Source organism: Melospiza georgiana, chromosome 5 (assembly GCF_028018845.1).
Source record: "Melospiza georgiana isolate bMelGeo1 chromosome 5, bMelGeo1.pri, whole genome shotgun sequence".
Taxonomy (NCBI): domain Eukaryota; kingdom Metazoa; phylum Chordata; class Aves; order Passeriformes; family Passerellidae; genus Melospiza; species Melospiza georgiana.
This window is the reverse complement of record NC_080434.1, coordinates 72217790-72234528: the sequence shown is the minus strand read 5'-3', so window position 1 is coordinate 72234528 and position 16739 is coordinate 72217790. Positions and strand designations below refer to the sequence as shown.

Below are 16739 nucleotides of genomic sequence, written 5' to 3'. Positions count from 1 at the left end.
GGGCTTTTGTCACCATGATATTTTCTGAAAAATCCTCTTCGCCAGGATTTCTTCTCCTGGGAAGCTGAGAAGCCTCAGAAAAGAATGAAAACAAGAATTATCTGATTGCTCCTCCTGTGTTTGCTGCTTTGGAATGTGGTTTGGACATTGTTTACCAACAGGTGCATCTTTGATTGGTTCCATGTGAATTGTTTTTAATTAATGACCAATCACAGCCAGCTGTGTCGGACTCTGAGGAGTGTCACAAGTCTTTATTATTCATTCTTGTTAAGCCTTCTGTCTGTATCCTTCTCTTTAGCATAGTTTTAGTATAGCTAATATAACATAACATAACATAACATAACATAACATAACATAACATAACATAACATAACATAACATAACATAAATCAGCCTTCTGAGAACATGGAGTCAGATCCTCATCTCTCACCTCATCCAGGGGACCCTCACAAACACCTCTGGCTTTGCCATCTGAACAAGTTTCCTTTGCTTATTGACTTCCAGCTGAGCCATTCATCTTAGGGATTTGGGGGTTTTAATTACATGAACTAAATAATTTTTCTGCGTGAGATCCCTGTTGCAACAGCACTTAGAGCTGTTGTGCCTGGCAGAGAAAAGATTCTGAGCTTGATGTCATCACTGGGGTGTTTTTTTGGAGTGTTTCATATCTGGTTTTCATTTATTACCTAGATCAGAAAGTGTAAATAGCAATAATGATTCTCTCTTTCTTAAAAGTGTGATGCAGCCCCCTTTCAGGCACATGTGCATCTTACAGGCTAAATGAGAAGTTGAACTTTAGTAGAAAAACACAAATGCCTAAGGGAGGAATGTTAAAGGCTTCTGTCATCTTGCCAACATTTAAAACATGGGAGAGTTTTGCTTCAGGTGGAAGAACCTCTGGTGTATGAACTCCAATTAACCTTTCTCATAGCAAAGTAGTGGAGGAGCAAAATACAAACCTTATAAAATTCATTTTTGACTTGGTCCAATATGGGTTCCATTCTTAAATGAATGCTGGAATAACATATATTTGTTATAATAATGTAATATATACAATATATAATATCTGTAATATATAATATAATATAATATAATATAATATAATATAATATAATATAATATAATATAATATAATATAATATAATATAATATAATATAATATAATATAATATAATATCTGTAATCCCACAGAAGCTGCAGATCTCACCCTGAGTGCACTCATTATGGGTATATTGATATACACAAGTACTTGTTATTTCAGCAAATAATATATACTTCAATATACAGAAATTATATTAAACAATATTAGAATCATATATTTAAAAACCCAATTTCTTGTTTATATAAGCCAGAAATTTAACACATTGCTATTTTTGGCTTATTGAAGTCCAAGAAAATAGAGGCAAAAAGTACTAATGCTACCAGGAGGTAGTTTTTTTATTCCCAGAGGGTTTTTTGATTTTATACAGTGACAGAAAAAGACATTTAGAAATTCCCACTTAACAGATCTGACCTGAATGCTTTAAAGTCCTGCTGTGAATCCATTTCCCCTGCCAGGACAACATATTTAATAAACAGCTGCAGTGCATGGAGCTGTTCTGGGTGAGGATAAATCTGAAGGAATTTAGAGAGCACCCATGGATAAAGTATCTCCTTTTTTTTCACAGATTTCAAGCTGAATAATTTAATAGAGGTGTTATTCAGCCTTTTTCCGTTACTGTGCCTTACCCAGCAGTTTCTAACTGAAAAATTGGTTTTTATATATTAGGAGCTTTAAACTCAGAGATAACTTTACTCTTCTGTCAATAATTTGCTTTCAGCTGAATGTTTTCAACTGCACCTGATTTGATTTGCTTTTCTGTATCATAAAAACACAGACCACCCACATAAAAATGACTGAGCAGTTTAAAAGAAAAAAAGAAAAATTGAGCACTTCCAGTGTTAGATTAACAACTGAGCTATTCTGTAAAGACTGGCAATTTTTTAAAAATGCATTTACAGAACTGTAATAAAACCATGAAGACTATTTACTGTAATGCCTGAAGTGCCTGTGCTTCTGCTCTGTATCTATATCCTAAATATAATATTCTAAAATATCCTTTGAATATTTTAATGGTTTCAAGATCTGCACTGTTCATTGAGAGAATGACTGGATTATAGTTTTATAATATAGAATATGAATTCTATATATTCTTTGTATATGGTCTATATATTCTATATTCTGTATAGAATATCTGTTCTATAACATGTTCTGTATAAAATATATAATATATACTATAAAATATAAAAGAAATAATAGTAATAATAAACCAGACTATTGCAACATATAATTTTTGATCTCTTTTACAATTGCTTGCCCAATGATTTGTGGGGATGAGCACAAGATAGGTGAATTTTTTTTTTCTTGAACCCATACATCTGCAAAACCCTTCTTGTCCTTTTCTCTTTGTCCAGATTTGGTGGTGTCTCCTTTTGTCATTTAAGAGGAAATAGTTTATTTACATTTGAGGCAAGATATTTGGGTTATATCTATAAAATCCTGTTATTTTTCCTTCTAGGTGTGGCTGCTGCTTGCTGCAGGCAGGATGGTGACAGTGGGACACAGGAGAAGGCTGATCCATCACTGGAAGGAGCCAAGGGATGAATTAGGGACCCTCATGTGCCAGGACATGGTGGCATGTGTGACACTGTGATGGACAAAGCTGTCACCTGTATCTCTGTCTCTCCATGGATCCAGGGATCATGGTATTACAGAGAGGGACAGAAACACTTTCCCATTCACTCTCAAGTTGGAAATGTTGTGCCACAACAGAACTTAGCATCCCTGACCCTTGGCTGGCATCATCACTGTGTCTCAGCTAAGAAGCTGCAGGAATTGGGATGTCAGGGAATTGGGATAATTTTCTCAGCATCTTTGCATTGGTGTTTCTGTTTTGTGCTTATTTATGCTCTGGGGGAAAAAGGTCTACAAAATGTGAATCTGTTTTTATCTATCAGCTCTCACAATCGTGAAACCTGCTGCTAAAATCTCTCCCAGTTTTACTGTCTAAAGCACTCTATTGATGATTATAGAAATTACTGTTGTTTTTTCATAATTTCTACTGGTAAACTGCCCAGATCTGTGTTTCAACAGGCCAGACAACATCTTTGTCACTGTCCCCTCCTGTTTTCACTGCACACAGGTGATGGAGAGTCTGGGTGGGCTTTGGGTTGTTATTTTTGGGGTGGTTTTGTTGTTGGTTTTGGTTTTGTTTCCTCCTAAATACAAAGGAAAAGTGAAGACTAATTGGGGAATTCAGACATTGAGCAAATTCTTTGCTGTGGGTGAGCAGAGAGCCAAGGAATAAATCCCTCTCCTTTGTGCTTGTGTTGTTGGAGTTGGGATAAGTGACTGAAGTCTGTCCTGGGCAGGGGTTTCAGTCAAGGTCTGACACTCTGAGGGTGTCCTGAGTGTGGAGAAGAAGGAGCAGGAGTGACTGGGCAGGGTTATCCCGGGGCTGCTCACCTTCCTGAGGCAGAGGAGGGCTGGGCTGTGCAGCCTGGGTTTGCTGCTTGGCCATGGGAGAGCTGAGCAAGGCGTGGGCAGTGAGGTCAGGACACCTCAAGAGCGAGAAAGGGAGCTGGGATTTCAAAAGCAGCTGCAGGCAGAGGGAAAGCCCCTGCTTTTTTAAAAATAAACCTTTGCTCATGGGAAGTTTCAAAGGGGTTTTCTTACAGCTGTTATGAAAAATGTACACGCCTTTCTGAGGCAAAGCTGTGCTCGCTACTTGCAGGGCAGGAAAATGATGGTTTTAGTTAATCTGAGCTCTTCCAGAGGATAAATTGTGATGTGTGGGGGTCAGAGATGCTCAGGGTCCCCTCCCTGCTGCACCTGGGGTGGGATCTGTGGTGTCCCCACAGCTGGCTGGCCTGAGAGCTTGGGTGAGTGTCACAGCCTGGCAAAGCTGGCTCAGCACGATCCACTGCCAGCTTTATTTATCCACTACATCATCTAGGGGAAGCACCAACAGCTGGGCTTGAGACCAAGCTCTACAGAAAATTCAGTATTAGAGAGGAAAGCAGCAGCAGCAGCTGTGGCTGGGAGGGGAGGGAGGGGAAGGCCACAGTGGTGCTGCTGTGCCACTGTGATGCTTTCACCCAAAATCTCATCCCAAGACTGCGTTAGCCCCAGCCCTGGGGACTCTGTACCACCTTCCCCTTGCTCTCCCAGGAGCTGACACAGGGCTGGTGCCTGTGTGGGAGCAGATGTGGGGCTGGGGGTGCATTTAAGATTGAGTGCTCGCTGCCTGTGCCCAGCAGGATGCCAAACTCCCAGCTCTGCCTTGGCACCCTGGGCAGTAGCTGAGCCTTGCTGCCATCCCTGGGGAGACTTCCCTGCCTCTGGCATCCCTCAAGGCTCAGCACCCATGGGCATTGCTTGGGGCTCAGCATGCAGGGCTGTCACCCGGGCTTCAGGCACAGGGGTGTCACACGGGGGTGTCACACAGGGCTCAGGGCACAGGGGTGTCACACAGGGGTGTCACACAGGGGTGTCACACGGGGGTGTCACACAAGGGTGTCACACAGGGGTGTCACACAGGGTTCAGGGCACAGGGGTGTCACACGGGGATGTCACACAGGGGTGTCACACAGGGGTGTCACACAGGGCTCAGGGCACAGGGGTGTCACACAGGGGTGTCACACAGGGGTGTCACACAGGGGTGTCACACAGGGTTCAGAGCACAGGAGGGTGGTCACCTGGGGCTCAGCACCCCAGGCATCCCTCAGGGCAGCTCCCACTGGCCATGCTGGGCTCAGGGCCAGCCCCTGGGGGCCTCTGTTTGCTCTCAGAGGTGGTGCTGACCTTCAGGCTGTGCCAAGTGTTTGGCCTAGTGTGCATGGCTTTGTCTGGTTTTCCTCTCCCAGCCCTGGCTGTTTGCAGTCTCCCATGGGAGTAAACACCCTCCCAGATCTGCTCATCCTGGAGATTTTGCAATGCTTTAACTCTTTCCTGGCTGGAGGCCATGGTTCCTTGCTTGCCACACAACTGCGTGGACCAAAAGACACCAGCCTGCAGAACAGAATAACTGAGTGATACTTTCACTTTTGGTATTGAATAAACCTGCACAGAATCTTTAAGGTTGCCTCTGCCCCATCCCTGCTGGTTGCCCTCAAAGTGTTCATTACCAGATTTTTATCAATCAGTGTTAACAGGAGCTAAAAAAGCACCTTTGTGCTGTGGAGAGGAGTGCCAAGGAGCTTTGTCACAGCTTTCCAGCCCATCTGAGTTCTTTTGGTATCGTGGATATTTTTGCCCCTGATGAGGGAGAGAATGATGCATCTGACTCCATCTTATTAGAAGGCTCATTAATTACTTTATTATACTATCTTATTCTATATTTTATTACAGTATATTACATTGCATCTAAACTGAATCTGCCAAGCACTCAACTGCCCAGAATCTCGTGACTGTCAGCCCACAGTCCTGACACAAACACACACACCTGGCCCTGACAGGCCAAGGAAACAAAACTCCATCACTCTGGGCAAACAATCTCCATTTTGCATTCCACTTTTGCAGAAACACAGGCACAGCAAATAAGATAAGAATTGTGTTTTCTTTCTCTGATGTTCAGAGAACGTGAAACCCAGAAATATTCTTGGGAAGAACGGTGCCTTGCTTTTCTCTGTGAAGAGAAATGCGGCTACACTTTGGTACCAGCCCCTTTCCCCTGTGCAGAGCCAGCCGTGGCATTTGCCCTGCTCAGTGTCCTTTGGGAAGTGCTCAGGATGCTGCAGAATCCAGCCTGGTCCTTTTGCCAGGGTTGTGTCCAGGAGAATGTTGAAGTCATGAAGGAAAGAAATGTCAGTTTTGTGGTACAAGCCCGCATCTGTCCCCTGCCAGGTCCTTCCTGGCCATGCTCAGGCTCCTGCAGGGGAGGGTCCGTAGCTTCTTCCTGTCTATCTGAGGCAGGGAGGGCAGTGGGATTTACTGGGAAATTACTGGGAATTTACTGGGATTTACGGGGAATTACTGCCTGTGGATGCGAAGCCGCAGCCTCCGCCGCAGACCTGGGAAGAGACAAGAGACAGTGCCCATCAGTGCTGGCCCCTCTCCCAGCTGTCCGTGCCCTCCTGGGCTGTGCCAGGGCTGCCCCCTCGGGGTGCTGGCAGCAAACTCACGGTGCAGGCGGTAGGCGGCGGGCACCAGGCTCAGCAGCAGCAGCAGGACAGCAGCAGCCAGAGGGATCCAGACCAGGGGACTGCAGGGACCTGGGGACAGGAGAGCACTCAGCACCTGGCACCACCCTGCCCCAGCAGCCTTGGGGCTGGGGAAGGGAGGAAAGCAAGGCACTCAGAGGGGTGGTGAGGGTGTGACCATCACCCTGGGGTGACCTTTGAAGGATGCACCACAGAACCACAGAATGGGTAAAGCTGGAAGAGAGCACAATGGGTCACCTGGGCCAACCTCCCTGCTCAAGCAGGGTCATCCCAGAGCACAGGGCACAGGACTGTGGCCAGGTGGCTTTTGCATATTTTTGATAAGGGGTGTGATGGTGTTCACAGGGGTTCTTAGACTGGGGAAGATACAAGGACCTGACTCCATGTTTCAGAAGGCTGATTTGTTATTTTATGATATATATTACATTAAAACTATACTAAAAGAATAGAAGAAAAGGTTTCATCAGGAGGCTGGCTAAGAATAGAATAGCAAAGAATGATAACAAAGGTTTGTGGCTCGGTTTCTGTGTCCAAGCCAGCTGGGCTGTGATTGGCCATTAATTACAAACATCTTACATGGATTAATCACAGATCTACCTGTTGCATTCCACAGCAGCAGATAATCAATGTTTACATTTTGTTCCTGAGGCCTCTCAGGTTCTCAGGAGGAAAAATCCTGAGGAAAGGATTTTTCATGAAAGTTGTCTGTGACAAGGGAGACTCCACAACCCTTCTGGACAGCCTGCTCTGGTGCTCAGTCCCCCTCACAGTGAAAAAGGCGCTGCAGGGAACTTGACTCTGAGGTCATGGGACCCTAAACTGAAATCCATCCTGCCCCTGAACCTGTGGATGTGCCAGGGAATCCCTCCTGGAGGCAGAAGTCTGTCCAGAGCAGTGTGACCATGTGCACCCAGACAGCCACTCCTGCAGGGTGACCCTGTGGTGGCCCCACCCCAGGACAAACCCAGCTGAGCCCTGAGGACCCAGGAGCTCAGCAAAGCCCTTCTTTCCAGGAGCTGGCACAGTGCCATACCTTCCCTGCTGGCAGCTTTCCTTTTGGTTGTGCGTGGCAGAGGCTTTTTGGACACTGGTGTCTGCGTGGTCGTTGGAGGCAAAACATCAACTGGGGAAAGGAGAAAAGGAGGCTGTGAGTGTGGCAGAGACATCTCCAAGAGCAGCCAAGAGAACCAGCCTTGAACCAGCCCCGTGTGCCTTGAACCAGCCCCCAGCAGTGACCCCCTCACTCAGAGGGGTGAGCTTCACCTCACCTGAGCCTCTTGGGGCTCACAGAAGTCACCAAGAGCTTTTAAAAGTGTTAATCAAATAATGTACCAGGTAACAAAGGCTAATGCAGGGAAAACCCCCAAATTTGCTTCAGTGACATTTGCTGCCAAGCATCATCTCACCAGAATTGCACAAAACCATCGGTGAAACCATTTCAGCAGCACTGGAATGTTTTAAGGGATCCCTGGATTTTTTTCCTTATTCACATTGTTCTAATCTTTGCTCAACATTTGATTTATTTTTCCCTGATAAAATGAGGGTAGGATTTATTATAGTGTATCCAAATTCAAATAGAACATATTTGTTTCTGAATAAAGTTGGCCAGGAAAATATGCCAGTAATGTCATTAAATAGCTGCATGTCTGACTGCTCAAATCATATTTATTCAAAATTTTAGGTGATTGAAAACTATTTTTTAATTCAAAATTTTATTCAAAAATTTAGGTGACTGAAAAATATTTTTTTCTTCTGTTTCTATCCAGGATGTAGATTCTTACAGAAACTACCATTCTTTTACATGAGAAGATGAGACATCAGGGCTCTGGGATTTATCTGGACAACTTCTCCCTTAAATGATAATAAACGTAGGGAAAAGAAACTTAAAGACAAATTGTTTTATCATGAGAACTAAAAGGAAAAAAAGAAAATATCCAGCCAAGCCTGTCTTCCCAGAGCACCTGCTGCTGTTTACTTTTTAATTGGTGTCCTTGATCAAGCTGCATTTCAATCCTGTTTTTCATGCTTTGCACAGAGATATGTGCCCAGCTGCTAAAAAACAATTCTCCTTTATCTTAAACCAGCTTTTCTCTGAGTCTGCAATAATCCAAAAGGGATTTCTTATCCAGTTCAAGGTACAGAGTGTATTTGCAAAAAAAACCCAGAAAAACTGGGACACTGGGTCCGCTTTAGAGCCAGAAGTGGCATTTTGGTTAAATAAGTTATTTGTATCTTAGTTAAATAAGTTATTTGTCTCCCTAAAAGTCTGCAAAAATAGAGGCTGAATCCCACTTCAAATGCATTCTTTTTTCTGCATCAACTACTGTTTTGTGGTCAAAGGGAAAATGGGCTGAAAAGAGCTTCTGTATGCCCCAGATGTCTGTAAAGCCTCTCTCCTCCCACAACACCTGCAGAAAAATGTTATTCCTGTTTGGATCTCCCCAGGAATAGTGGGCTGTGAGCTTTGAGGAATAAACCCCATTTCAGTATTTTTTTTTGAAGGGGTGATCTTGAAAGTTGCCATCAGATCCACCCCAGAGATGTGAGGGGTGATGCTCTCTGGCCTTGATGCTGCTCTTGTCACTTGGAGTGAGGGTGAGGGAGAATTATGGCATGGAAGGACCTGTGAGCTGAGCAGGGCACACATCCAGCTTGGGGAATAAATCCCATTTCAGGTTTTTGGGGTTTTTTTGAGGGGATGTTCTTGAAAGCTGCCATCAGATCCACCCCAGAGATGTGAGGGGTGATGCTTTCTGTCCTCGATGCTGCTCTTGTCACTTGGAGTGAGGGTGAGGGAGAATTATGGCATGGAAGGACCTGTGAGCTGAGCAGGGCACACATCCAGCCTCCCATCCAGAGTACACCCAGCAGGGAATGAGGAAAACACAGGGCATGGCAATACCAGGACTTCCCAAGGAAATCCTCGAGCACTGGGAGCAATGCTGTGCTCAAGGCATGCCCACAGCAAAGCAACTGCTGATGGCAGAAGGACTATCACACAAAGCTGACCCAAACTTTAGCCATTTTCTGTATTTTCTGCAACTGCTGATGGCAAAAGGATCATCACACAAAGCTGACCCAAATTTTAGCCATTTTCTGTATTTTCTGCATTTCCTGCTTTATCCGATCTCAGAGACAAAACCCAGAGCCCCAACCTTGCAACTCAAAAATTGGGAAGAATCAAATCACCCCTTTCCCAGGCTCATCACAGCTGCTGGTGGCACATTTTGGAAGCCCGAGGGTGCAGCTTACCCACAGTGAGCTGCGTGCCAGCGCCCAGGAGCAGCTGGGAGGACTGGAACGCGGAGCAGTAGTAGATGCCGCTGTCTGAGGGCTGCAGGTGGCTGATGTGCAGGCTGTGGGAGCTCTGGGACCTCGCCTCATGGACGCTGAACTTGTCCTGCCTCACACCTGGGCCGTAGGTGGCTCTGCCCATTGTGTTGGAGAACAACAAGAACTGGAATTGTTGCCTCTCCTGGCTCCAGCGGTACCAGTAGACCCCGGTGTGCTCCTTCTTCAGGTCACAGAGGATTTCAGTTTTATTGCTGGTTTGGGTTAGAATATGCCCTGGAGTTTGGGCTAGTAGCAGAGTTGTATAAAAACCTAAGGGAAGAGAGAAATATACAGTTATTATTTTAATTTCATTGTTTTTCTTCCGTGCAAAATACAGATTTTCTTTATGGGCTTAATAAAATCACAGTAGACACACAGACCAGAGGGGTCACACGAGTGAGAAACAGGAGCATTTTTTATCAGGATGCTCCCATATTCCCTCAGAGGCCTTTTTGGGTTCCCCAGGTATTGTTTTGGCCAGGCCAAATTATACAGGCAGATTTTCTCTGTAAGCATTTCTATAGGAAGGAGGCAGACTGACAGGGAGAGGGATGGAGGGATGGTTTTGAGGGTCTCCTGGGGGCTGTATGTGCAGGGAACAGCATCCCTGCCTGCCCCTGTGAGTGCCCCTCTCCTGCCCTCCTTACCTTTCTCATTTTTCAGACGTTTTACCCCTTTTCCAACAAATTTTAGTGCCTATTACCTGATTTGCCATATTTTTCTTACAGATACAACACGGATAAACATTTCAGGGGCAGAAAAAGAGACCAGAAAACATGCAAAACATGTCAAAATGAGCCAATTTGATATTAGTCTTCAGACAATAATATTTTTCAAAGGAATTTTGAGACATGGGGAAGGAGAGGGAGTGAGGGGCAGCGGTGGGGTTCAAAGCTTTGGTTTGGCATCACATCTCCCTGTTTGGGCTTTGCAGCTTTGTGGAAATTATCAGTCTTGTTTGGCCCAGGCAGATGTGAGGGGTGTCCTTGTGGAAAGGATAACAGGTAACTTGTGATCCTTGCTGTTCAGCAAACAGTCCTGCAAAGCTGCAGATACTCTGAGCCCGAGTGGAAAACAGCCCTCTGCAGATAAGGGCACTCCTGCTGCCCCCATCTCTTTCCCAGGCTTGTTTTAAAGTTGTGCAAAAAGCTCAATAATGTGTTTCTTGTCTTTTTTTTTAACTTTAAAATGTTCCTTTTTCTTCAAAATCTGAAGTTGCTTACAGCAGTTTTTTCAGCCTCATGCAGCCCTGTGGTGTGGGGATGGATGGGCACGACCCAAGAACATCTAAAGGCATTTAAGTGGTACAAGGTCCTGATGTCTCCCACGTTCCCAATGGGACAGGCAGAGGAGAGGGCTCTGGTGGCTGACAGGGGTCCAGAGCCTTCCTCTGTCCCCCCACCAAGGACCCCAGTGCTGCAGAACACTAACATTGTAATGACAATATTCCAGTGTTGCACAGCAGCTGCAGCATTTCACCACATCCTCTGGCTCTGTGACAGCATTAATGTCTCTTTTTATTAAAATATATAATCTTAAAGCTTTAGAGAGGTTTAAGTTCTCTCAGATTAAGAAAGAATTAAATTTAAGGTTTAAGTTCTCTCAGATTTTGTCCTGGCAAACACCTGTGTGGTTTTTCAGGGGATGAAATGTGTGTGGCCATGGCACATGGGGGCTTCAGGGCCTCCTTGAGTGCCCTGAGGTCTGGCTCTGCTGGGCATGGGAAACAAAACTCTCCATGAAAAACTTATCTTTGACCTGTTGGAGACATTGTTATATAAGTCAGAAAAGATAAGAAGAGATTCTGCAAGATCTCAGCTCAGCGCTGGTGGTCAAGCCAGGAGTGAGCTGGGATGGAGACAGAGAAGAAAACTCATCCTCAGTCATACCTTCAACCCCAAAACCTCTCTGTTCCCTTTCCTGGTGAATATTCAGGGGCACCATGGGGAATCACAGTGCTTGGCCAGACCAGCCTGCAGCAACATAAAGATTACCCCTTTTCCTTTTGCATGGGCAAAGCAAACTCCCATTTATTGAGGTTTTCTCAGTGGGCTCCTCACCTCACAGATCTATAGGATACCAGAACCTGTAAGGTAGAATGGTTTTACAGCACACTAATTCCAGCTGTGTTCCTTGGAAATACTCAGTCTTTGGATGATTTAGAAAATTTGGGATGTTTGTCATCTTTGTGTTACACTGGCAGTGGAGATTTTAACTTCTCCATTAGCAGCTTCTTCTGCACTGAGGAGTAAAAACTCTGTGGTGTCTATACCACTATGGGTGGAAATATGAACAGAATATAGAATAGAGTGGAATGGGATGGGATGGGATGGGATGGGATGGGATGGAATAGAATAGAATAGAATAGAATAGAATAGAATAGAATAGAATAGAATAGAACTATTTCAGTTGGAAGGGAACCACAGCAACCAACCGGTCCCACTTTCTGACCAGTTCAGGGCTGACCAAAACCTAAAATATGTCATTAATAGCATGATCCAAAGTGATTTGAAATAGGCAATAATACCCTGTAGATCTCTACTGTGATGGTATATTTAATCTGCCATCATCCAGCTGCTGGAGTGTGGTGGAGGAGAGGCTCCAGCAGGATTTTAGGTGCCCTCAACCCCTAGGAGATGTGTTGCTCTTACCTGGGATCTGGAGGCAGATGCAGAGATGGAGCCATGGCCGGGCCATGGTGGCGGACTCGGTGACAGAGGGGTTTTGTGCCAGCTCCCCCTTTCCCCTCGCTGTCACCTCTTGGTGGCAGGGCTGGCTTCCCCTCAGGAAGTCCTTGCCCCTCTCTGTGCAGGTCTCTCACCAAAGAGCAGCACCTGGAGCCTCAGCCTGGCAGCTTCTTCTGCGCCAAACCCAAGAGTCCGTCAGGGCAGCACCCTTCACTCTTCTCAGCACTTCTCAGGGTACCTTAAATCCCCGTCAGAAAAATAAAACCCCAAAAACTCACTGATTTTTAATTTCTTCAGATTTCTTCATATTTCACCACTTAGTTATTCCTCCTTCTTTTAATCTACTTCTATCAAAAATTTACAAATGTAGGACCATGGCCTTAAAGATAAAAGAAGGAAAGCGTGAATTTTGGCTGGTTTTCTCCCTGCTGAAATAAAAAAGCATTCAAGACAAGGAAAAGATGAAGTTTGATCTGTGGAGTTGTTTTCTACAGCAGAATTTATAGCAGGTGTTTTTCTCTGAAAAATGCTGAACGCCAGACCAACCCAACATAAAGCAGAGATGTGAAGCATCACGGAAAGCTTTGAAATCAAGAACAAGAAACCTCAAACAAATTTGTGGCTGAAAAACCACAAAAATGAGGAAATTCTGCTGGGGCTTTCTACCTCAGAGCATGTGCTGCTTTGGTAGCTGTGACAGCATGCAGCTCATAGGCAGAAATATTTAAATGATAAAGTATCAGAATGACTTTGAAATGTCTGGGAGGAAGAGGTCTGAAGCACTTGGGGTTTAGGATTCAAAGACAAGTACATGAGGTGAAATTACAGAGATGAAGTGGTGTCAGCAGACTTCAATATTTTCCTGTTTGGGAAAAAAATTGAAATTATTTTTATTTGCTGCCCTCTTGGCTGCCAGGTGAGATTCAGTTTTCTTCTCTGTCCCTCTCATGCAGATACTTGTGGTAATTACCATGCTTCAGCATCTCCCCAGAAAAGGAAATCTCTCATGGGGGCACTGAGAAACCTCCTTCAGGGTTGAGCTGGCAGATGAATAGGAAAAACAATATTGCATCTTGTACACTGTGAGCTTTTGGTCTGTTTTATACCAGATTTTTCAGTGCTGCTGTAACACATCCTCTCCCCATTTCTGTTTAAATTAATTTCCTGCTCAGAGCGGGTTGCTAGCTGCAAAACCCTTGCCACAAAACACTCATCTGCTAAACTTCAGGGTGGACTGAAAGGCTCCTTAACTCTTTCCTGGTAGGAGAAGGCAATTTTAGAGTTTTCAAACCCATTTCAGTGCTTTAAGCTCTTGTTTTCAGAGCTGAGCCCTTGATGTGGGTTGCAGCAACACTTGCCTCTGCTGTCCTCACCCTCTGCTCACCTGTCCCCTTTTGTTTCACATCACCCTGAGATTGGGCCCTCCCTAAAATGAGGTGAAACACTTCTTTTTATTGAGGTGGGGTGGCAGGGAGTGCTTGTTATGAGAAATGCCACTGCAAGGGAATTTTCCCTTCATCCCTGTGGTGAAGTCAGTGAGGTGAGCCCCAAATCCCCAGCTGCTGCAAAGGCTAAATCCCCCTTTTCCCACTGCTGCTGTCACCTGGAGCAACTTCTGGCTGCCTGGCCAGGACAAGAGTTTTTCCCAGAGGTGGCTTCTGCCATCATTGCAGCCTTGGATATGGGGGTGTTACACTGGGATGACTCCCCAGGACATTACAGCAACTTTTGAGAAAGCACAATATATGAAATGTAAAAGCATCTTGTACTGGAATATAGATTAAATATAAAATTTTAAAAATGGCAGTTTATACTCAGTGGAGCTGTTTACCAGTGGCCAGGCTGTTCTCAGGACTGGCTGTTGCTCCTACAAGAAAACATCTTGGAGGAGGGAAATCTTTGTCTGGCAGCAAAGCTCTGACAAAAATCAAAGCACTGTGTGAACGTGCAGGAGGCAGCTGCTGTTTGTAACATCCCCACATTGTTTGGGGCTGCTGTCCTGGGAAGAAAAGGGGAGGAAAGAAGGGTGTAAGTTGATCTTATCTGTTCACACAAGCAAGACTTGCTGGTGACCTTGCTGAGGAATAGCAGCTCCTCTAATCACCAGTGTTTGGCTAACGGCTGGGCAGTGCTGGGGGGGAATTGTTGAATTTTGGTGTATTTGTACTATGTAGCTGCACAATTCCCAGGGGAATTTTGTCCTTTTTCTGAAATTAAAGACAACCATCTCTGTCCCCACCCCAGTTATGTCCCCTGTGAACTCATCCTAGTGGGAAACAGCCCCCCTTCTTTTTTCCAGCTTGCACCCTGTCCACCTCATCATGCTGAGATTAATTTCTGGTGCTTTCACCAGATTTTCTGCACTTTTTACTCTTTCTTTCCCCCCCTTTTATGGATTTCCTACAATAAAGTGTTTGTTTTGGGGGGCCAGAGCAAAGCATTGGTGTAGAAGAACAGGGTTTAGAGCCAAGAAGCAGGACCGGGCTGGGGTTTCATATCTGTTAAACTCCCATGCTGCAGAGGAGGTTAATTGCAGCTGAGCTGTAAATGCCTGGCTAGAGAAAACAGCTACCACAAAAATAGAGAAAAACAATCATTCTCTCTGTGCTTTTGAGGTTAGAAGGACTGATTTTGGGGGTCAGGGAAGGCTGCTCAGCCCCCAGGCTAGTCCAACACAGTATGCAGAAATAGGGGCTGCTCTGGGGGGAAAGGGGTGCAGGATTGAAACTCCCTGGGGCTCCAGCAGCTGTGAACACTTTTTTTCCTTTTAAAATTAAAAAAAAATCGTTTTATTCTAGTGGAGAGTTTAGTTTCTGGAGTACTTAATTAGAGGTAAAAACAGTAATGAAAATGATAGCATTTTCACTGAGTGAGATGATTGGTACCTTTTCCTGAATGTAATAGCAACAAAAAAAATCACCCCAAAACCCCAAAACAAGTGGGTCAAATTTTCTAAACTTCTCCAAGCTAAGATGTGGTTGGTATGGTGAGGTTGGGGGGTCCATCTGCTTTTGCAGGTGCAGATTTAGTGCTGCAATTCAGCTGATGCAATATCACAGCTGAGGCTCCTGACATCTCATGGGGTAACCCCAAGGTCCATGTCACTGTATGATGAGTTGGGCTGTGGCACAGAAAAATGCTGCTTTTAAAGACCAGAGGCCAAAATGGATCTAAATGATGATTTGTGTGAATTTTCCTGTCATTTCATCCCTCCCTGGCAAATAGATCAGTGCTTGAGAGTGGTTTGGCAGGAATGTGTTTGTTACAAGTGTCAGGTGTGAGCTTCATGTGTGATCTCTTCACTATGCCCAGGTGCCAATGGGGTGTGCAGTAAATGAGGGGGCCATGGGGGGATCTGGAAGGATGGACAGCCAGAGGACAGGCTCCAGCTCTCCCTCTTCAGGACATTTGGTGCAAGCAGGAGTTTAGTGTGAGCCATGATAATCCTGGACCTCCCCTAACAGATAAGGGGCAGTGCAGGTGCTGCCGTGTGATCTCAGCTTCCCTAATCAGTGTCGAAGAGGATAAGGAAAGACAAGGAAAGTGTCCTTGGGAAGGCAGCACCCGGAGGAGGAAAAGCCACCAAGGAAGTAAACACAGGTGTCACCAGCCCCAAACAACGACCTGCCATGGCTATAAAAATCACCAGGCTGCCACCTCGTCACCACCTTTACCTTAAAGGTGCTGGATCTGCTGGACCTCTGCAGAGACCATCTCCAGACTCCTGGGACTGCCGGAACGCTCAGCCGAGGATTGGTGAGATCTCATTATTGGGCTCCTACTCTGTCTCTCCTTTGCTTCACCCGCTCCCACATCCCACATCCCACATCCCTCATCCCTTCCCTGTTCCCTCCCGGGAGCCGGCGGCTCGCGGCAGCTGCCGGCCCAGCCGCGGCCTCCTGTTCCCACCTTCCCCTTCCCTTGTGCCCAGGCTCGGTGCTCCCACCTTCCCCTTCCCTTGTGCCCAGGCTCGGTGCTCCCACCTTCCCCTTCCCTTGTGCCCAGGCTCGGTGCTCCCACCTTCCCTTTCCCTTGTGCCCAGGCTCGGTGCTCCCACCTTCCCTTTCCCTTGTGCCCAGGCTCGGTGTTCCCACCTTCCCCTTCCCTTGTGCCCAGGCTCGGCGTTCCCACCTTCCCCTTCCCTTGTGCCCAGGCTCGGTGTCCCCCCGGGGGCCTTTCTGGAGAGGTGGGTTGTGGGGTTGTAGGGTTGTGGCCTTGTTCTGTGGAGGGGCTGAAGGAGTTGTCGGTGCTGGTGTGTTATGGTAGTTTTGCCCTGAGTCGGAGCGGTCTCAGATCTTGTTCCCTTTGCTATGATGAGTGACATTGTTAGCAGTTGGAAGCTGGAGCAGTTTGTGCTCCAGAAGTGTCTCCCCCCAATTTGGTCACCAGGGTCTTTCCAGGGCCCAGATGCTTACCAGCAGCTGTGCCAGCAGTGGGAGAGCTGGTCGGAAGAGAACAAAAAGCCCAAACCCACTAACAAGTGTAAGAAGCGAGCGGCTTTGCAGGGTTTGCTGATGG

General features: G+C 46.0%; 1 protein-coding gene across 1 annotated transcript; it reads right to left on the bottom strand.

The window, feature by feature from the left end:
- Nucleotides 1-6010: 6010 nt before the first annotated feature.
- On the bottom strand, nt 6011-12323 carry CD8B (CD8 subunit beta). Its single transcript, XM_058024949.1, has 5 exons — nt 12186-12323; nt 9454-9804; nt 7235-7324; nt 6163-6252; nt 6011-6051 (listed from the first exon to the last, which is right to left on the bottom strand). The coding sequence occupies exons 1-5, from the start codon at nt 12229-12231 to the stop codon at nt 6011-6013; spliced, it is 618 nt and encodes a 205-aa protein (XP_057880932.1). The 5' UTR covers nt 12232-12323.
- Nucleotides 12324-16739: the final 4416 nt, after the last annotated feature.

Excerpts from the sequence above, each read along its gene's own strand:
- CD8B (XM_058024949.1), bottom strand. The coding sequence starts at position 12,231 with ATGGCCCGGCCATGGCTCCATCTCTGCATCTGCCTCCAGATCCCAG. Across the intron at positions 7,325-9,453 it reads TGGCACGCAGCTCACTGTGG|TTGATGTTTTGCCTCCAACG; the intron begins GTAAGCTGCACC and ends TCCTTTCCCCAG. Across the intron at positions 6,253-7,234 it reads GAAAGCTGCCAGCAGGGAAG|GTCCCTGCAGTCCCCTGGTC; the intron begins GTATGGCACTGT and ends TCCTGTCCCCAG.